This window comes from Lepidothrix coronata, unplaced genomic scaffold (assembly GCF_001604755.1).
Source record: "Lepidothrix coronata isolate B3197 unplaced genomic scaffold, Lepidothrix_coronata-1.0 Scaffold327, whole genome shotgun sequence".
Classification (NCBI taxonomy): Eukaryota; Metazoa; Chordata; class Aves; order Passeriformes; family Pipridae; genus Lepidothrix; species Lepidothrix coronata.
In genome coordinates, this window is record NW_016690507.1 from 399,201 (window position 1) to 419,228 (window position 20,028).

At 64.4% G+C, this 20,028-nt stretch overlaps 2 protein-coding genes across 3 annotated transcripts in view; one reads left to right on the forward strand and one right to left on the reverse strand.

The window, feature by feature from the left end:
* Positions 1 to 6,516: 6,516 nt before the first annotated feature.
* Positions 6,517 to 13,011, reverse strand: TMEM59L (transmembrane protein 59 like). Of its 2 annotated transcripts, none has more exons than XM_017838160.1 (8): positions 12,850 to 13,011; positions 11,124 to 11,229; positions 10,796 to 10,893; positions 9,365 to 9,511; positions 9,170 to 9,272; positions 8,756 to 8,867; positions 8,513 to 8,630; positions 6,517 to 8,293 (listed from the first exon to the last, which is right to left on the reverse strand). In XM_017838160.1, the coding sequence occupies exons 1-8, from the start codon at positions 13,009 to 13,011 to the stop codon at positions 8,135 to 8,137; spliced, it is 1,005 nt and encodes a 334-aa protein (XP_017693649.1). In that variant the 3' UTR covers positions 6,517 to 8,134. The 2 variants fall into 2 exon arrangements, with proteins under 2 accessions (XP_017693649.1, XP_017693648.1); XM_017838159.1 differs by having other exon boundaries at positions 8,513 to 8,654.
* Positions 13,012 to 17,762: 4,751 nt separating this feature from the next.
* Positions 17,763 to 20,028, forward strand: part of CRLF1 (cytokine receptor like factor 1) — an 8,137-nt gene continuing 5,871 nt past the window's right edge. Inside the window, exon 1 of the mRNA XM_017838168.1 lies at positions 17,763 to 17,878. Within this exon, the coding sequence (XP_017693657.1) occupies positions 17,763 to 17,878 (116 nt within the window). The remainder of the gene's footprint in view (positions 17,879 to 20,028) is intronic.

Consider the following 20,028-nt stretch of genomic DNA (forward strand, 5'->3'; position numbering starts at 1 on the left):
GCGTTTCACCCCCATCCCCTTCTGCAACTTGGAGCTGCAGGAGTGACCGGGGCTCCCACCCAGCTCTCTGTGGGTTGTGCTGGTTTTCTGGGGGCTCCTGCCCTTTCTTACCGACACCTCACACTTGTCCTGCTTCCCCAGACACTGGCTCTGCTTCATACAACACCTTCCCCTTCCTCCTGCGGCCACTTTACAGAATCCCAGGATCACTGAGGTTGGAAAAGCCCTCCAGGACCATGGAGTCCACCCTGTGCCCGATCCCCCCCTTGTCCCCCAACCCAGAGCACTGAGTGCCACGTCCAGTCCTTCCTTAGACACCTCCAGAGATGGGGACTCCAAACCTCCCCAGGCAGCCCCTTCCAGTGCCTGACCACCCTTTCCATGGGAAAATTCCTCCTGATTTTCAACCTGGACCTCCCCTGGCACAGCTTGAGGCCATTCCCTCTTGTCCTGTTGTTCCCTGGGAGCAGAGCCTGACCCCTCCCAGGCTTCCCCCTCCTGTCAGGGAGTTGCAGAGCCAGGAGGTCCCCCCTGAGCCTCCTTTTCTCCAGTCTAAGCCCCCCCAGCTCCCTCAGCTGCTCCCCATATGATCAGCACACCCTGATCTTTAAAAGAGTTAAGACAAACCCTTTCCCTTTATTATTTTTAGGCCCATACAGATATTTTAAGTGCATCTATTTCTGTTCCACAAAGGGCTGCAGCCCTCTCTGTCCCAGGTGGGGCGGCGGTGGGAGCTGTGAACGTTACACCTCTGCTTCCCCTGCAGGAAAAGCCAGGCTGGGCTGGATGCCGTAAATGCCTTTCACATGTTCCCCAGATCCCAGTTAAATTGAACCCCAGAAGGTCTCTCAAAGCATGAAAAATGCATTTATAAGACTCTGGAAGGAAGATGTATTCCAAAACTACTCTGGTGACCAGGCGTGCTGACTTGTGTCATGTGGAGAAAGGAACCAAGAGGGGGTATTTCTTCTTATTTCATGCTGCTGATGGGATTTTACCTCTGGCAGCAAATCCAGGAACTTTTTAGTTACCATTATTGTTTGATTTTATGGGCCATTTGATATTTATTTTTATTTCTCTTCATTATTTGTTGAGTGCACTTAGCCCCTTCCCCAAGCAGCCTGCCTTATATCTAAGGTGAATTTTACGACCAGTGTTAGCACAGCGTCTGAGCAACTCACACAACTTTAATATATTTATCCTGTGCACACACTACATCCAGGCAGTCCTGGAATTCCTACTGTGGAGAGCGGTGCTCTGCCTGGAAAATCACAGATCTAACTGGACTGGGTTAAAAAAAAAAAAAGAAAAAAAGGAATAAACTCCAAACTATTTACATTCTTCTTCTCTCTGATCTTCATTTTACGCCATCGGGATGTATTTGAGTCATATTTTTACTGGGTTTTTTTTTCCCCTTACAAAACATGAGGTCTATCCATGTACCTTCCTCTGCAAGCCAAGCTCTTGTGTATCCCACGGCTCCCACAGCTGGGCTTTAAAATCCACGGCCAGCACTGGGAGACTAATGACAAAATCATGAGCTGGCAGCGCTGCCTTTCCCTCCGACCTCTCCATTTCATCCTGCTCAGGAGTGGGAATTCCAGCCCCAGCATCCACACGGTTTGGGCTGGGTGGAGGAGGCACGGAGCTGGCCACATCCAGGGGTTTGGCGGTTTTTTTTTTCCAATTCTTGTTAGATTTTTCCCCAGCCCAACAAATCCTCAGGGCTCCTTTGTTTGCTCTGGTTGTGGAGGAGGCTGTGGTGACCTCCCTCGCTGTCCCTGCCTCCACGGAGCGCTGGGGATGATCCCGGCTCCACCTCCCACCCACCACGCGTGTCCAGGGGGTGCCGTGGGCTTTCTCGGTGCCAGAGCTTCTGGCTGGTTTTATTCCCTCTGGATTTCTGCTCGGCTGTTCCCTGCTAATCCCTGTGTAATCCCGGCAAGCCCGTGATCCCAGGGAGGGGTCGGGCACGCGGGCTGGGGTGTGTCTGCTGTGCCAGGGCTGGAACTGGCCCTTCTCCCTCCCTTTTATTCTGCCCCATGGGATACCCCACCTGTGTCTCCCCACGGCCACGGGCAGGCTTGGAGGTGTTTTATCTCCTGGAGATGAAACAGTCTCTGGTGAAGGTGAGCCACCCTCTCCTTCCCCCTCGGGCACCACCACTGCCAGTTGCCACCGCAGAGAATTCCACCAACCCCAGGGGACTCCCAGGGATGTGGGGGGTGCCTGAGCCCCCCAGGATGGGCTCTGTAGGCTCCCACCATCCCGGGGTGCAGACCAGCCCTGCAGGTCCCAAATTTCAGAGTCAACCTGTTCATCTCCAGCACAACACACCTGGTGAGCAGCATCCCTTCCCTGCTGGGATGGAGCCAGCCTGGGCTCCCACCCCCGGGCAGTGCCACCCACCCCATGGAGCAGTGGGGTGGGTATCTTATCCATGTCTCATCCAGCATGGATAACACACACACCTGCTCTGGGAAGCACAGGAATCACTGTGAGCGGGGAGCAGAGAGCAGAGCCTCGTGAGGTGTGGCCTGGGGGAAGTCTCAACACCTTCTTTAATGAATCTTGAGCTCCTTCCACTCCCGCATGGATCCGACGCCTGCGGGAGCCACATCCCGGGTCAGCTGGTGGCGTTGGTCCAGCAGATCCCCCCCCACGTGCTGCAGTGTCCGGCACACGTGTCACCCCCGTGAATCCAGGGACGACTCCAGTGCCTGGGGCTGAGCAGGTGCTCGGGAGGGCCCGGTTCCCATCGGCGCGGCCAAACCGCAGCCGCACGGCCCAGCCTTCCCCGACCCGCTTGGCTGCGCTTCCTCACCTGGCAGGAGAACACACGGCCGCGGGAATAAACACGGCGCGAAGCGAAGCCCCTCACGGCCCCGGCGAGCGAGGCCCGCCTTCCAAGAAGTAATGAAGCCCAGGGAACGGAAAATCCATGTCACTTGGCGGGCTTGGATGCGCTCCGTGCCGGCTGCCGTGCACGGCATCGCCGCGGCCCGGCAGCTGCGCCAGGCCCGGCCGCGGCACCGCGCCGAACCCTGACATTTGAAGATGGGGAAATAATTTGGCTTCCTTACCCTTCCCCTTCTTTTCCCCCCCCCTCCGCCCCGGGCGGTCCCTCGAGCCGGGCTGGAATGTGCGTGGTAGGGACAGAACCAATCCCATTAGCGCCAGGAGATTGTTTTTCGTTTGGGGTTTGCCGCTGTTGAATCGCCCGCGGCTCCAGCTTCTTCGGGGTAGGTCACGGAAGGGAGGACGGGGAGAGGGAGCCCATGGATGTGTTTTCCCGGGTGGCCATCCCTGGCACGGTGCTTCCCTGCTGGATTCCAACAGCACCACGGGGTTTCCATCTTTGAAGGCCACGAGAGCTTTGTGGTGGCTCCGGGATGGTCCCCGGCACAATTTGAAGGAGCATTTATAAAGGAGAGGGCTCAGCTCCCACGGGAGGTGTTGGGAAGGTGCTTTCCAGCTCCCCACCCTGCGTCCTCATCCTCACTCCATCCCTGAATGGAGATTTAACCCCAGCTCCACTGGGGTTAAAGCTGAATTTGCAGCTCAGGGTGGTCAGGAGATCACCAGATCCCAGCCATGTGCTGGCAGGAGCAGCGAGAGGCAGCTGGAGCTGCTAGAAAATATCCTTTCCCAGCTGAAAGAGTTGCCCAGGCTCTTCTTCCACCATGTCCAAGAGTTCAAACCTGCTGTTTCACCCGGATTGTGGATTCTCATGGAAGACCCTCATTCCTCCAGCACGAGACAAGGATAAGAAACCTCCCTCCAACCACTTTGTGTCCCCCAGAAAGTGCCTGGGGTGTGAGTGAGGAGGGGTGAAGGGAAGCAGTGGGTGCAGCCCCAGGTGAACCAACACCATGCCCCCTCTGAATCAGTCACAGAGGATGGAAATGGGGGTTGGCACACAAATGTACAAGGCAAGGACTTCTTGGAGTCCTTCCCCTCACTGCTGACCCAGTCCTGGGCTTTCTGCCCTCTGCGACATCCCTGGACCAAGGACCCCAGTGCTTTTTCCAAGCAGAGACATCCCAAAGGGACACAACACAGAGCTCCAGGCACCTGAGAGCGGGACAGGGAGCTGGAAGTGCTCCTGAAGCACAGGAGAACGGGATGAGAAACAGGGACAAACGGCTCCGGTGGGAGCAGACGGCAAGAGGGGAGGGAAACCCATGTGCAAACACATCCATTGCCTGGCCTGGCTCCTCTGCTGGAGTGAGAGCCCGGAGGAGCCAGGCCAGCTCCCAGCAGCTGGGATGTGCAAGGGGGGAACCGAGGGGAGAATGGAGGTGGTATTTTCTGGAGGGGAGAACAGCACAGCCCAGCACAGCCACTGAGAGCAGCCGGGGGGGCTGTTGACCCAGAGAGACCCCCCCAACCCCCAGCACCCGCTGCTGGCACTGAGACCAAGTGATGGCCCAGAGGGGAGAGGTCACGGAGGTCTGTGTGGAGTGTGGGGGGCAAACTTATGGCTTTTCCACGCTTTTTGAGGTCACTTCTTGCCACAACCCCCAGCAACTCATCGGTGATTGCTTGTGGACCTCTGCCTTGTGGCCAGACACGTGGATGCACCCAGGCAACTGTGGGCATGTGGAGGTGAGCCCCTGCATGGGCTGGAGGGGGTGATTCCACCACAGCCTGGCTTTGCCCGCTGCCAGTGGGGCCACACACCACGAATTTTGCTTCCCCCGTGAAAAAATAAAAGAGGGACTGAGAAGGAGAAGGCGTCGGCTGGAAAAGCCCCCCCGGCTGCCTGCTGGGGGGAGTGGAACCAGCTGATTTCATGCGTCTCCTTCTTGTTCCAGGGGGGGTCCCTCCTCACCTGCTCCTGGGCACAGTTTCCTGCACCCCGAGCCAGCAGCAAGGAATCTGACTCCAGTTTAAAGGCGAGGAGCTTGTCCACGGTTTGCAGCCCCGGCTCCCATCCCAGGAGGGGACCCGCTCGGAGCCGCTGCCCACGGCGGGCAGGGTTTGCCAGCTGTCTGCACCAATCTTGTGCCTTTCCACCTCCCTCTGCACCAGCCCGTGGTAGGGGGGTGCAGACAGCTCCGGGCTGGGGGATCTCAGCCCCCATCAGCACCATCCTGAGGTTCCCCTGCTTGCTCCTCCTTGCGCCCAAACCGCTGCTCTGTCACCGCGGGGTGTCGAGGGCAAACTGCTGCCATCACCCTCAGCCAGCCTGTAACGGGGCTCAGCGCTGATGCCTTGGGCTATCTGTGGAAAATTCTGGAGAAAGACACCCCCTGACATGCTGTCTGAGGGGCACTCAGTGACCTGGGCCTGGCAGTTCCTGCCCCTGGGCCATCAGCTCGTGCCCACCCCAAAAGCTGCTCAGTGCTGGGCTCCATCTCTCAGCCTTTCCCTCTTATCCTGACGGCCCCCAACACCCCCCTCTGCCCACCCTGGGACCCTGAGGCACCCAGCTGCCTGCTGAGGACCCCGTGGCAGCCCCCACACCCCATTACTGGCTGGGAAGTGCAGGCATGGCCCCCACTCTGCCTCCCACACCCGCCCTGCACAGCCAAGGCCGCCGGGAGCATCCTCCCGCCCAGGCAGCGAGCTGGAAACACCATCCCTCTCCATTCCATTTAGGGAAAACACCCTCCTATGCCCGTCCTGTGAGCACAGCACTGTGCCCACACTCCTCTCCCCTCCAGCACTGAGGGGGTGACATCTCACCCCCAATTTAGGGCCAGGCAGAGAACGTGCTCCGGCAGCAGAGGCTGCTGGCAGGGAACACACCAGGCTCTGTGCATTCCTTTTGGATCCCTTTGGAGATCCTTCTTTGGCCGTGACTCATGTGGAGCACCCCGGCATCCATCCACAGCACCTCCACGTCCCTGGCTCTGCATCCCGGGGAAAACAAGCAGCGGAGGCCAAGGCCAGCCCCGGCTCCTCTGGGGCCCCGCGCCGCTGCTGGCTCCGAGGACGGGACCCCGCTGAGCTCCCGAAGTGCTAAAACCGAGGCTGCAGCCCTTGCGTGAGCCTTCCTGCCGGGTTTGGCACGGGAGGGAGGAGCTCGGCAGCTGCTGTGCCAGGACTAGCGCGTCCCTAGGGGGAAAGGTGGGCACACCCACGGGTGGACATGTCCCACCCCCTTGAAATGGGAGTCCAGGTGTCGAGGGGTGATTTTCAGTGGGAAAATCCCTTATTCCCCGACCTTTCCATGTGCCTACAGCCCTCCCTGCTGCAGTATCCCGGCCTCCTCCTCCTCGCAGCTGACAGGGGGGATGTGTTGGGGTGAATGAGTCTCTGCCCACCCTGTGCCCACCCACCCAGGGGTGCTGGGAGCAGCTCCCACAGCATCTCCTCTCCCACTTGAGCCTCCCAGTCCTGCAGCAGGGAGGAGCATCGCCCCATGGCCATGCCAAACAGCCCAGAAGGGAATTGTCTCCCGTTTGCCGGAGGTTTCATCCCGGCTCAGTTTCCACAGACGGGATGGCGGGTTGGGAACAGCCCGGTGCCCTCCCACCAGCACCCCGTGAAGCCAGCGACTCACCCAGGTCTGGTACAAACCTTTTATTCCCCCTCCCAGCTCAGGGCTGGGTTTGCCCTTTGGAAGCGAAGCCGGGAGGGCTCCACGGCCGCCCTGTCCCTGGAGTTTTGTGCCCTGGGGACAGGGAGCTCTGCCGTGGCCGGAACGTCACAGACTCCACCGAGCTTCACACGGAGCCGAAAAGCGACAACGAAAAGTGTACCCCCCAAAACGGACACGAGACCCCCCCACAGCCCCCCCCAACCCACCTCCCCAAACCCAGATATGTCGTGTGGGTGACAGTGATACGGAGCAGCACGAAATGGGCAGGGACGGGGATGGGAACGAGAGTCCCCTGCCCCACCACGCCAGCCCCAGGGAGCGGCTGGCACACGGAGAGAGAGCCCAAAAACCCAGGGGTTGAGGGGGGTCAGGGTAATAAGTTAATCTGTACAGATGTGTTAAGTGACAGGGGGATGGCGGGGCCACCCTCTGGCACAGGGGTGTACCCGTGGGGCGCCGGGGGCCGAGGAACCACATGCCTGTGCAAATCAAAGCACGGAACGATGCACAAAGTGGGGTGATGGAGAACGGTGGGGACATGGGGAGGTGCCTCGGCTCGCACCAGGAGGGAGGGGACCCCTCCATGCCAAGAGGCGGTACCAGGGTGAGCTGAGGGGGTCCCTGTTGGCCAGGGTGCCCAGGGACACGGTGACCAGCTGCTGCCAGGTCCTGCCATCAGCCACAGTCCCACAGGCTGAGCTGCTGCCAGCACCGGGCAGGAATGCTGATCCCAGAAAGGAGCCATCCCAACAGGATGCTGAGCCCAGGATGGAGCCGTCCCCGCAGCTCCCACCTCCTGCCCAAGCTTGAAGCCAAGGAAATGCCACCTCATCCCCTTCCTGGTCCCACCAGCAACCTGTCGGCATCCAGGCCAGTGCCCCAACGGCGTCACGGAGCAAGGAGGGGAAGGAGCCATCCCAGGGCCCCTCCACAGCTCCGGGAAGGGGCCGGCTGGGTCCTCGCGTGGGCACGGAGGCGGCGAGATCCGCTCCCCTGTCCGGTTGCCAACGCCAAATCCATTCGCCACGTTCCGGCTCCCCGAGGCAATCGGCTCCGGCCGGCGGAAGGGAGTTCCCAGGGCCGGAGCCGGCGCCTTGGAGGCTCAGCCCAAGGTGGGAGGCCGGGGATGTGCCGAGCCAAAGCTCAGAAGGCTGCAGACACTCTCCATCCCCCACGGCAGCCGGCTCCCTCCTGCCCAGCGCTGGACCCGTGCCCGGAGGGCTGCGGGGCCCCGGCGGCTCCGGGCGGGAGCAGACAGACCGTCCTGCTCCGAGGACGGGCTCCCTCCGGCCTCCCGGCTCTGGCAGCTCCTCTCTTGGCTCTGGAGTGGTGGAAACCAGGATCCCAGTGCACGGCACATCCGTGGAGGAGGCAAAGCCGCCTGGCTCCTGGAGCCTTCTCCACAGTGGCCATCCCTGGGGAGGAGAGCGGGACCCAGCTGGATCCCGTTCCCCGGTCCAGAGATGCCCCTCTGAGAGCTCGGGATGTGGGGCAGCCAGAGAGGCAGCAGAACGGGATCAGGGATGATGCCATGGGGACGGTGACGGGGAGGTGGCAGAGAGGTGATGGGAAGGGATGGGAGTGCTACAGGATGGTCTTGTCCAGGTCGACTTTGAGGGGCAGCGGCCCTGCGTCCTCCCCGTGCGCGGGGCACAGGGTGACGGCGATGACGGGCGGCAGCGGGAAGGCGCCGGGGCCACCCAGGTCCTCCAGGTACTCCTTGTCCCCATTGATGCTCAGAGGCTGGAAGAGAGGCAGAGGTGACTGTGCAGCCCCGGAGCAGGGGACAGGATCCCCTCACCCCCACCAGGGAACACCACGGGGCTGGCTGGGGATGTCCCACCCGGCACGGACACACGGAGAGCCCCACACGGGCTGGGCACCACCAACACTGCACAGCAGCATCTCACCCAGCCCCAGTGGGTGTTGGGGACCCCCCCTCGGGCTGTGCTCCCCCCATACCTGGGTCTTGACGTGCTGCTCGGGGGCGGTCACCAGGCTGGCACAGCTCAGCCACAGCATCACCATGATGGAGAGGAAGAGGCAGGCGGCCAGGATCCAGCGAGGGAGGCCCGAGCGCCTGTAGCACCCCACCACCCCCCACCAAAGAAAAGGGACCAGTTTATGGCAGGGCACGGGCAGGGGTGGGAGTTGGGGTTGGGGGGAATCTGCTCCAGCACATCCAGCAGGTCCCAGACCACCTACTTGGACATGCAGCCGAGGAAGTCGTGCTCCTGCTGCGGGGGCTCCGGGGGGTGCGCCTTGGCTTTGCCCCTCGGCTCCTTCATGGGGGGCTTCTCCCCCTTCGCCCCGGGGCCTGGGAGGGGAGAGGCGATGCTGAACACAGGCAGCCACGTGGGGACACCCCCAGCGCTCCCCATCCCCTTGCCAGCACATCCCCCTGGGGACCCTCTGCCAGCTGAGGGGGCACAGAGGATCCCGGCAGCTTCTTGGAGCAGGTCCCCAGTGCCGAGCCCCGGCCCCACGTGGGTGGGGGTGTGGGAAGCGAATCAGGCCCAGGAAGCGGGTAATTTGTTTGGCTCTGGAGGGCTCGGATGGGAGCCAGGAGGGCTCCAAGGTTCCCGGCCCCCACCCCCAGCAGCCCGGACCCCCCTGCACCTGTGTGGGGCTGGGGGACATGAGGGCTGGATCCCGGTGGTGCCGGCTGTGCCGGCTGGATCTCCGGTGCCTCGGGTGCTGGGTACTCCATCTCCGGCTGGGACTGGATCAGCAGGGAAAGAGGGAGAAGGAGGTGAGCGAGGGGGTCCCCACCCCTCTTGGCACCCCCGGAGAGGGCCCGTGGGACACCCCCACCTGGAACACCACGACTTTGCCGTCGTCCGCCTGCAGGTAGAAGGTCCAGGTGGAGGAGATGAAGCTCTGGGCGGAGCTGACGATGTCGTTGCAGAAGGTGGAGACCAAATCCAACAGGGAAAACGAGGGTGCCTCCAGCTCCAGGCTCTGCAAAGGAGCAGGGACACCATGTCACCGCTGTCCCCTCATCACCCACCCTGCGGGACAACATCCCACCCCGAGGGTACGGCCGGGCCGAGCCGGGCGCTCAGATCCGGGCCTCATCCTGCTTCTCCCAGGGAGGGACGGACAGGGATGTTAGGGTCCAACCCCAGGAGGGTCACTGGGTGGTCCCTGGGGTCATCACCCAGCCCCAGGACCGTGCCCCTGGGGCGGGATCACCCTCAGCCGGGCTGTGCTCCCACCAGTGCCGTGGAAAACGGGCGCGGAGCGGCCGCGGTGCCGAGGGCGTTGCTCTCCTGGCAGCCTCTCGGTGCCCTGGATTCTTGGCCGTCGCGGCGGTTTGTTATTTTTAAAGCATCCCCTGCTGGAATCCGCTTGGCTGCTCCCTGCCACTGGCTCCCAACATTTTCCGACAGCCCCTTGCACGGTCAAACCAGCAAACAGGAAATAAATAGGTCAGATTCTGTATCTAATTATTATGCTAAATCTGCTTTGCCTGGCTCGTCTGGGAACCCGAGGAAAAATGCTTCGGGTGGGTGAAGGGGGTGAGGGCCCCCCCCCCGTCAGCCAGTTGCCCCCAGATGCTCATCCCTGGCCTTGGAGAGGGGCTGGGAAATGGGATCAGACGCCGGGAAGGTCTTACAAACAGGCTGCAAAGTGGTTTTTCGGAGGAGCCGCAGCTTTTCGCGGCACAGATCCGTCCTTGCCTGCACGTGCACAAAGCCAAAAGCCTCTTCCTTGGGCCAAAGTTTAATTGAATTAATTGGCCAAAAGCTGAATTAATTAAATGTCGGAGGGGAAAGCATTGCTAATTGCTGGGAAGGATAACAAATCAAAACTGGGGGAATCTGCCACGATTCCCGGTCAGGTCCTCTCGCCCTGGGAACTCACTGGGATCACCCTGCCTGGCCCAAGCCAAGTCCAGCCCAGTCCAGCCCAGTTAATTTGCTTTTCATGCTTTGGACGAAAGCAAAGCGCTGGGCCAGTGGTGGTTTGGCTCATCCCAGCACATCCAGAGCCCCCAGTCCACACGGATGGAGGGATGTGGGGACAGATGGATGCTGGAGAGATGGAGGGATGGACGCTGGAGAGATAGGGATGACAGAGGGATGGAGGGATGGGTGGATGGATGATGAATGGATGGATGAATGCATGGATGGATGGATGGATGCACATGTGGGATGTCACAGCCTCCATCCCCAGGGAGAGGAGGAACTGTGCTGAGCTCCTGCTGGAGGACGGGGTCTCCCCATCTCCCCGGCCCCTCACCTTCTCCTTCCTGCTCCCCTCCACCTCGGGCAGCTGTTTGTGGCACCCGGTCACGCAGCCAAACTGCTCCGCGGCGTTGCCGTAGGCCTCGGCACACGCTGGGGGGAGAGGGGGGCAGGTTAGGGGGTGCAGGGGGGCAGGTTAGGGGGTTCCCCACCCCCAGGGCCCCCCTTCACACCGAGGGGTGTCCATCTGCCCCCGCTCGCCGTGGGGCACGGGGCGATGCGGGGAGGGTGGGGGGCGTCTCGGTGGTGCCGGTGGGGTGTGGGGGATCCCCCCGGGGGGGGACATTTGGGGCGTGGGGGCCGCTCGGCCACCGGCTCCTCACCTGCTTCACACTCGGCCCGGGTTGTGTTGAGCTCGGCGCTCGCATCCACGAAGTGACAGATGGAGAACAGCCGGCAGCCCCGGTAACAGGCGTTGAGAACAGCATCCTGCGGCGAGGAGGAGGAGGGCGGCGTGGAGCTGGCACCGAGCTCAGCCCGGTGGCCGCGCCGGACCCTCCCCCTGCACGGCCCCCTCCCGCCCGCTCCCGGCTGGGGGGCACCGGGAAGCGCTGCCCGCCCCAAGGACCGCGGCCAGGGCACCCCAAAACCAAGGGGTGGCATCCCAGGGGGAGGGGGAGCTGCCCTGCGCCCCCCCCCGAGTGCACCCCGGGGTGGGTTTGTACGTGGCCTAGTCCTCGTCGAGGGTCCCCCCGTCTCTTTTGGGGCACTTGGCACCAGCTGGGCCCCGTGGCAGGGGCGGGGGGTGCGCTGCACTGGGGGGTGTGCATGGGGGGGTACACGCTGGGGGGGAAATGGGGGGCACACACGGGGGTCGCTGTGCGTGTGCAGGCTCAGGGGGAGCCGGTGAGATGGGTGAAACCACTGCAGGCCCCCCAAACCAGGGTGGGTGCCCTCACTGGGGGCACCCCAAAGCTGTGGTGGGGGAGGACCCCCATGCCCCCCGTGGCACTCCCAGTGTGTGGCAGATGCCTGTCCAGGGTGTCCCCTGGTGCTGCTCCTGGTGCCCCTGTTGCATCTGCTGCTCCCAGTCCGTCCGTCACCCCCCCCCCTCCCCGATGCTCCCGGTGCCCTTCCCTCCTGGTGCCCCCAATGCTCCTGGTACCCCCAGTGTACCAGGTACTACTGATGATCCCCATGCCCATGGTGCCCCCCAGTACCCCCTGGGCCCCCCTAGTGCTTATGGCACCCCCACAGTGCCTCTGATGCTCTGGGTACCCCCAATGCTATTGATGGTCCCCATGCACCCCCTACCCACCATGACCGTGGTACTCCCAGTGCACCCAGTGCCCCTGATGCTCCTGGTTCCCATGACACCACTGATGCTCCCCATGCCCCCTGTGCACCCCAGTACCCCTGCTGCTCCTGGTACCTCCCAGTGCCCCCGATGCTCTTGGTACTCCTGATGCTATTGATGCTCCCCATGCCCCCAGTGCCCCCCAGTACCCCCGTTGCTCCAGGTACCTCCCCTAATGCTCATGGTAACCCTGACGCTACTGATGGCCCCCATGCTCCCAGTGGCCCCCAGTACCCCCCGGTACCCCCCGGTGTCCCGATGCTCCTGGTGCCCCCGATGCTCTTGATGCTCCCCACACCCCTGGTACCCCCCCGGTACCCCCCAGTGCCCTGATACTCCTGGTGCCCCCGATGCTCCTGATGTTCCCCACACCCCCGGGTACCCCCCGGTGTCCCGATGCTCCTGATGCCCCCGATGCTCCTGATGCTCCCCACACCCCCGGTATCCCCCGGTGTCCCGATCCTCCTGGTGCCCCCGATGCTCCTGATGCTCCCCACGCCCCCGGTACCCCCCGGTACCCCCCGGTGTCCCGATCCTCCTGGTGCCCCCGATGCTCCTGATGCTCCCCACGCCCCCGGTACCCCCCGGTACCCCCCGGTGTCCCGATGCTCCTGGTGCCCCCGATGCTCCTGATGCTCCCCACACCCCCGGTGCCCCCCGGTGTCCCGATCCTCCTGGTGCCCCCGATGCTCCTGACGTTCCCCATGCCCCCGGTACCCCGGTGGCCCGGTGCCCCGGTGCCCCGGACTCACGGCGGCGGCCCGGCTCGGGAGGCTGCGGCCGCACTGCCCGCGGCACCCGCCGGTGTCCCCCAGCTGCGGCGAGAAGGGGTCGGCGGCGGCGACGGCGGCGGCGAGCAGGGCCAGGCCGAGGGGGGCGAGCAGGGCCCGGGGCCGGCGGGCCGGGGCCGCCATGGCGGGCGCGGAGCGGAGCGGAGCCGAGCGGAGCCGAGCGCACCCACCGCCGCCGCCGCCGCCGCCGCCGCCGCCGGCCCCGCCGTGACGCGCCGTGCGCCGGGCGGGGGGAGCCGGGGGCGGGGGGAGCCGCCGCAGCCCTGCCGCAGATCCACCGGCACCGGCGGGGGACGCGGGAGGATGCGGGGTGTGCGGGGGTACCCGGGGATGCAGGACATGGGGATGCCCGGGCACTGGGGGATGGGGGGACCCCGGGATGCAGGAGGGGGGGAATGGCAGGCACTGGGGGATGTGGGCACCCCAGGATGTAGGACAGGGGGATGCCCGAGCGCTGGGGAATGTGGGTACCTCGGGATGCAGGAGGGGGGGAATGCCAGGCACTTGGGGGATGTGGGGTGCCCTGGGATGCAGGACGAGGGGATGCCCTGGCACTGGGGGATGTGGGGCACCCCAGGATGTAGGACAGGGGGATGCCCGGGCACTGAGGGATGTGGGGTACTCTGGGATGCAGGAAAGGGGGATGCCCGGGCACTGGAGGATGTGGGATACCCCGAGATGCAGGATGGGGAGATGCCCTGGCACTGGAGGATGTGAGGTACCTCGAGGTGGAAGAGGACAGAGGGATGCCCGGGCAGCAGGGGATGCTCAGGCACCAGAGAATGCAGGGGTACCCCGGGATACAGGAGGAGAGGAGGCCTAAGGACCAGGGGATGCACAGGGATTGGGGATGCCTGGGTACCAGGGGATGCAGGAGGGTTCAGGGGGACCAGGGGAATGCCCAGGGATCAGAGGGGCACATCAGGACTGGAGGCCACGCTGACACCAGCAGCACAGAGGGACTGGGGAGAGCAGGGGGACTGGGGGGTCGACATGGGGACCAGGGGGGCACATTGGCACTGGTGGCACCCAGAGGGACAGGGCTGCCCGCACAGGGACCATCCCGTCAGGAGGGGACAAGGGGCTGTGTCCCCTGCCAGCTGTGCCACCCTCCACCTCGCCCTCCCTCTGCAGGGCCCCCCAGCAGGGCACCAGGCTCTCCCTGACACCCCAAATTTACAGCTGCGATTCCCCAGGGTTTAAAGGACATCAAAGGCCCCTCCTGGGCCCCGGACCCCCCTCTCACCCCTGCCTTGCCCATTACCCTTATTTATGGCAGCACCCCAAAGCAGCCCCGGGGGGAGGAAGGGGAGGAGGAGGAGGAGGGCTGGGGGCTTTGTTAACCTCCAAACCTAATGGGGAACACATGGCAAGACCCCGGCAGGGGGAAGGGGGGGGTTGTCTCCCTGTCCCAGCTCAGGGTTGAGGGGTGCTGGACACCCTGGGGCAGGGGGAGAGGGGTTGGGGGCGGCTGGGGCAGCACAGCCCGTGCCCCCCACTCCCCCCCGGGAGCGGGGAGCGGGGCCTCTCCTCGCCCCGCCAGCTTATTCATCTTGTTAATCAAAGCAGGGCCGGGAGAAAATGTGCTGCGGCCGGGGCTGGCGGGGCTGCCAGGGCGCTGCGCTCCCCCTTCCCCCTCCTGGAGCCCCGCCAGCCCCGGGTCCGGCACCGCTGACGGATGGCCAAGAAAATGGGGTAGATTGGGGGCTGTCGCCGTAAATCACGGCCCCGCGCCGCAGGTGGGGTTTCCCTGGCAAGGGAAAGACACGGAGCCCGAGCCCGGAGCCCCGCGGGGGGAACGGGAATCCCCCGGGTGGAGCGGCCGGTGGGCACCGCTCCCTCCCGCCGCACCTGCCCGCACCTCGAGCCCCTGGCACCGGCCCGCGCTGCGGCCGCTCACCTCCTCCTGGAAAAAAAAAAAAAAAAGCCTCTCCAGGGCAAAAAACCACTCAAGTTGGCAAATATTTGCTGCCCTCCCTCCTCCCCTCTCCAGAAACACTCGATGCCTTTTGCATTTATCACTACTGACCTACATTTTTCCCCCCCTCCCGGAGCCTTTCGGGAAGGCACAGCCTTCCCCCCCCCAACCCCGTGCCGGCTGAGATGTCCCCAGGGTCCCCCCTCCACTGGCAGGGGACCTGTCACGTCATGTCCCGATCCTGCTGAGCCCATCCCTGGTGCTCGAGCACCCCCTTGACATCAACCACGTTTTCCCCCCCCCCCTCCTCTAGAGCTCCTCAAACCCCACCGTTGGACTCTTTGTGCTTCCCAAAGCAAACAGAGGAGGGAAGGTGCGGCCGCCTCGAGGATGCTCCCGAGGGAAAGGGGGTGGGGGGGGGTGGCAGGGAAGGGGTTAAGCGGGTTATAAATTACCCATGGATGTGGAAATGTGACTGAGAGGAATAGAAAGCAAACTCTGCCTGCTGGATTCTTTGCATTTCTTGCCTCTTTATTTTTCCCCCAGGTCACTTTAAAAGGATGCAGGCAGTCGAGGCAGCCTCTCCTCCCGCTTTTCCCGGGGTTTGGGGTTGTTTTTCTTGTTTGTTTTTTACACCCTGGCCCTTGAGCCAGATGCTGTCTCCGTCCAAGGATTTTATGGAGCGAGCTCTGGCTGGGAAATCAAGTAATTAGATTAATTCAGGGCCCTGGTGACACATGATGGAAGGTGATGGCTGGTGGGAAGCTGGACCGAGGATGCTCCGCGCGGGTTTGGGGATGTCACCGGGGTCACCCGGCTCCGTCCGGGGGGAGTCACACCCCGCCTGGGCAGAGCAGGGGGTTGGTCCCCGTGGCCAGATCCTGCACCACAGCAGGGCAAGGAGGGCCTGGGAACGGAGCCACGCCGGGGGGGCAGCCGGACCGCGCCGGCCCCGCGGGACCCCCGTGCTGACGCCGACGGCCCGGGCCGGGGGTCCGAGGGGGGGTCGGGCACAGATCCTGCCTCTGGCCGGTGCCTGTGAGCATGACTGGCCCGTGGGCTGAGGGAGCAGCTTTAAAGGTCACTGTCAAAGGGCAGAGCTGACCACAGCTGCCACTGAGCGGCCGAGGCGCTGACTCAGAGACAGCGGCTCGGCCACCTCCGGCTGCTCCCGGACGGAGCTGGACACCAACCCTGGCACTGCCCGGCTTCGGGGGGCTGGCTCTGTCCCCCCACCCTGTGCCCATCCCACAGGCTCAGGTGCTGCCGTGGGGCGGGGAGAGCAAATGTCCCTGTGCCACCTGTGGCACGTCCCAGGTGACACCGGGGAGATCCGAGGCTCCCCCCTCCCCTCCTGATGCCACTGTGCTCCCCTCTGCCCGCCAGCACAGCCTCAAGCCACTCTCTGGTGACGCCTTTGCCACGTCCCCTCTGCCAGCACCCCTCCCCGGGATCCCACCCATCCCTGCTTCCCAGGGCCACCGCGCTCAATCCCACATTCCGGGTGCGAGCCGAGGAGCTCGGCCAGCGGCTGGAGGAAGCAGATGGGGGAAGGGGGGTGGGCAGTGCAGGTGGGCAGCCGGGGCGGCTGCTGGTCCCGATTCCAGCTCCAGGGGAGGGGGATTTCTCCTTCTCCCCGCTCCCAGCACCCACCGCCGGCTCCGGTCCCGGGGTGGCTTCCCGGGGGGATCGGGGCGGTGGGTCGGGATCGCGGGCGGCCGCCAGAGCCCCGGGGCGGCCGTGATTCACTCGGCCAGACTGCGGCCGCTGGGGCTAAGTTTCTCAGGCTGGGTGGCTCCCGGAGCCTGACATTTTTGGGAAATTTCAACAAAAACAGTTCGGAAGCTTCCAAAAAACAGGACGATGGGAAAAGGCATTGTTCGGGCTCCCTCCCCCTCTCGTTCTTTTATTGTGTTTCCTAATCCCTGCAATCCCTTGCTGGTGCCCAACACCTCGGAGCCCCACGCAGTGTCACCCCTCCCCTTCCTCGTGTGACAGTGGGGCTCAGCCCCCCCCGCCCCCCGTCTGTGGGGCATCCAAGGCCACCCGGGTGTCCCCTGCCACCCTCCACACTCCGTGTCCAGCAGGAAATGATGTCCCCTGTCCTCACAGCTGGGGACATGCCACGCTTGGGGACAGTGGCCTTGCCACGGACCGGGACCTGCTGTCCTGGGGGTCTGTGACCCGTCTGGGGGTCTGCAAAGCTCTCAGTGCCACCGAGACCCCGGGCAGGGGGACAGGAGGGGACACTGGGGGGTGCCCGAGTGGGTGGCTGTGCCCTGGTGCTGGTGGCACAACCGGAAGTGCCACCACCCCTGTGACCCATGGGGACAAATGCAGACACGGTCTGGGGGGACTTGGAGCCACTTGGGGTGTTTTTTCCGCTTTTGGGGGTTTTTGGGGAGGAAAAAACAGAGATGATGGATTCGACAGAAAACACCGGGGTTTATGAGATGATATTCCCGTTTTCACCCCAAAAATAAGTAATGACAAGGGTTTGGATCTTAGAGACGCTTCGAGCGGGGGGAGCCCACGGGAGGGGGGGCCGGTACAGGGGCGAGAGCGGCCCCGGGGGCGCGGGAGGGTCCGTGGCGGCCGCGCGTGAGTCACCCGTGGGCCGGCGGCCCCGGGGCGGCTCTTACTCACCTACCGGGGGGGTCGGGGGGAGCGGGACACCGGCCCCGGGGCGGGGTAGGGTGGGGGGTCCGGCATCCCCCGGCGGCAGCGGGCACCGGGCGGGGGCCAGTGCCGGGGCCGGTCCCGGGGCCGGTACCGGAGCGGGGCGGGGGGGCGGCGGGGCCGGTGGCTTTCTGCCCCCCCGGGGGCGGTCCCGGGGCGGGGCCAGGGCGGCAGTTGGGGCTTTGGTAACCGGGGGTTGCTCAGACTTGCTCGGGACTTCCCCGGACGTGCCGGTGCGCTCCGCCGCCCCGGGCACCGACGGGCACCGGAGCCGGCCATGCCGCCGCCGCCGCCGCTCCCGATGCTCCCGCTGCTGCTCCTGCTCTGCCCGCGCCTCGCCCGCGCCGACCCGCTCGCCTGTGAGTACCGGGAGCACCGGGCGGCTCTCGCAAGGTGGGCGCGGGGCGGGCGAGGGTCCCGTCGGGGCCAGGCGGGCGCTGCGCGGAGCCCCCCGGGGCTCTCCCGTTCCGCTCCGTGTGGCCCGTCCCTCCCCGGCCCCGGCTTGCGGAGCCCCCCGGGGCTCCCCCGCTCCTTCCCGCGTGTCCCGTCCCCCCCGGCCCCGGGATGCGGAGCGGTCCCGGGAGCCGCGGGGACACCGCCGGTCGCACCTCGGGGCTGCGCTTCGCCTCCTGTGGAGGGGAACGGAGACCCCCCCGCGGAGGGCAGCCAAGACCCCCCATCGCTCCCCGACAGGCAGCCGGGAACCCTCCTCCCCGTCCCCGCAGCCCAGCCGGGACCCCCCCGCCCCTTCTCTCCGCAGAGAACAATAGAGGAACCTTTTTTTTGCTCCCCCCCATCCCCGAGAGCAGCGGGGCAACCCCCCTCCCCCGGAGCAGCGAGTTCTCCCTCTCCTCACGGAGAAGAGGGACCCCTCTCCCTGGGAAGGGCTGGTCCCCCCTTGTGCCCCCTCCCCGCCGTCCAGCCTCCCCCTCCCGCAGAACAACGCGGCTCCATTCCCCACCCAGGACAATGGAAACCCCCGGCCTCGGCCCGGAGAACAATAGCGAACCCCTTCCCCACGCGACCCCCTCCCACCCCCGGGAGCCGTCACCCCCCCTTTGCTCCCCCCAAAGCCTCCGAGACCCCCCCCTCCTTCTCCTTAAAACAACGGGGTCCCCCCTTGTCCCCCGAGAGCCGCCCCCCTCCCAATCCCAGAGAACAATGAATCCCCTTTTCCCACCCAGAACAATAGGGATCTCCCTCCTTCCCCCACGGAGAACAATGACCACCCCTCGAGCCCCCCTCCCAAAAATAAATCCCTCGGCGGGGGCTCCGCGGCGATGCCCAATTTGGGGGTCCCAGCGGGCGGTGGCAGGTCCGGGAGGTGCCACCTGTGGGCTGAGCTGTGGGCGGCCTCAGCCCCGCGGGGATCGGGGTCCCCCCTCGCCAAGCGAGGGGACACACGGGGGGTTGTTCTTCCCCCCTCCCCGCGGAGCCCTAAACGCGACCGAGCCCCCCCCGTCCCACCACCCGCCGCCTCGTCGCCCCCCCTGCGGCCCGAGCCGGGGGGAGGCGAGATCCCGCTCCCCGCAGCAGGAAGTTTGGCTTCCTCCCTATGATGGGAATTTCTCAAGGCGATGGATGTTCCTCGCCCCGACGCGCAAACGGGACCCGCCAAGAAAAAGCCACCGCGGCTCCCGCGTCCCCTCCCCGGCGACACCGCGGGGTCCCGGACACCGCGGGCGGACCCCCCCGACCCGCCCGCGTCCTCAAGGGGGGGGGAGTCTTTAAAGAGCGTTAATTGGGGCACGAATTGCCGGAGCGACGGAGGCTGGGGAGGAAAATCGCTCCAAAAATCCCTTCAGGGGCCGTCAACGCCAGCGGCCGAACCCCGGTGGGTTTCCACCGGGAGCGGTGCCCACCCCTGTGCCCACCCTGCTGCCTGGAGGGTTTAATCCCACCGGGAACAAGGCGAGGCCGCGGCCAGCCCCTCGTTGGGGGTGACCCCGCACCTTTCTCCTCCCGGCCAGGGGCAGCCGGTGCCGGATTCGCCCTCCGCGGACCCCCCGTTCCCCCCCTGCCCACGGGGGTCCGGGGCAGCGCTCGCCCCGCGGCCCCCTCGACGTGCGGCGCTGGGGAAGGCGAAGCCAAATGTCCTTTTAGAGAGTGAAAGTTTCCCCTCGGTGCAGCTCGGCCGCGCTGGAATGCCTGGGCTTTTTATAAATCCCTCCTCGAGCCCAGGGATGGGCACGAGAAATGCCAGTCGGAGATGAGAAAAGGGGGGGAAAAAAAGAGTGGAAAACGGGGTGGAAAAGAGGGATAGAGCGTGTTGTGTCTGCCTCGTTGCTCGGGCTTTAGAAGAGCTCTAAAGAGATATATATTTAAATTTATTTTTCCTGTGGAATTCAGAGCTTCCCAAATTCCCTTTTGTTCTTCAAGGCAATTATTTCTCTTTTTCTTTGGACCCCTGCACAGCTCCATAAATCTTTTTTAACTGCGTGATCTCCGACACTTATCGGAGAGGATTGGGTTGGTTTTTTTTCCCCTTTTCTTTCCCCAACTCCTTAAAAAAAACCCTCCGATATAAAACTGAAATGAAACCC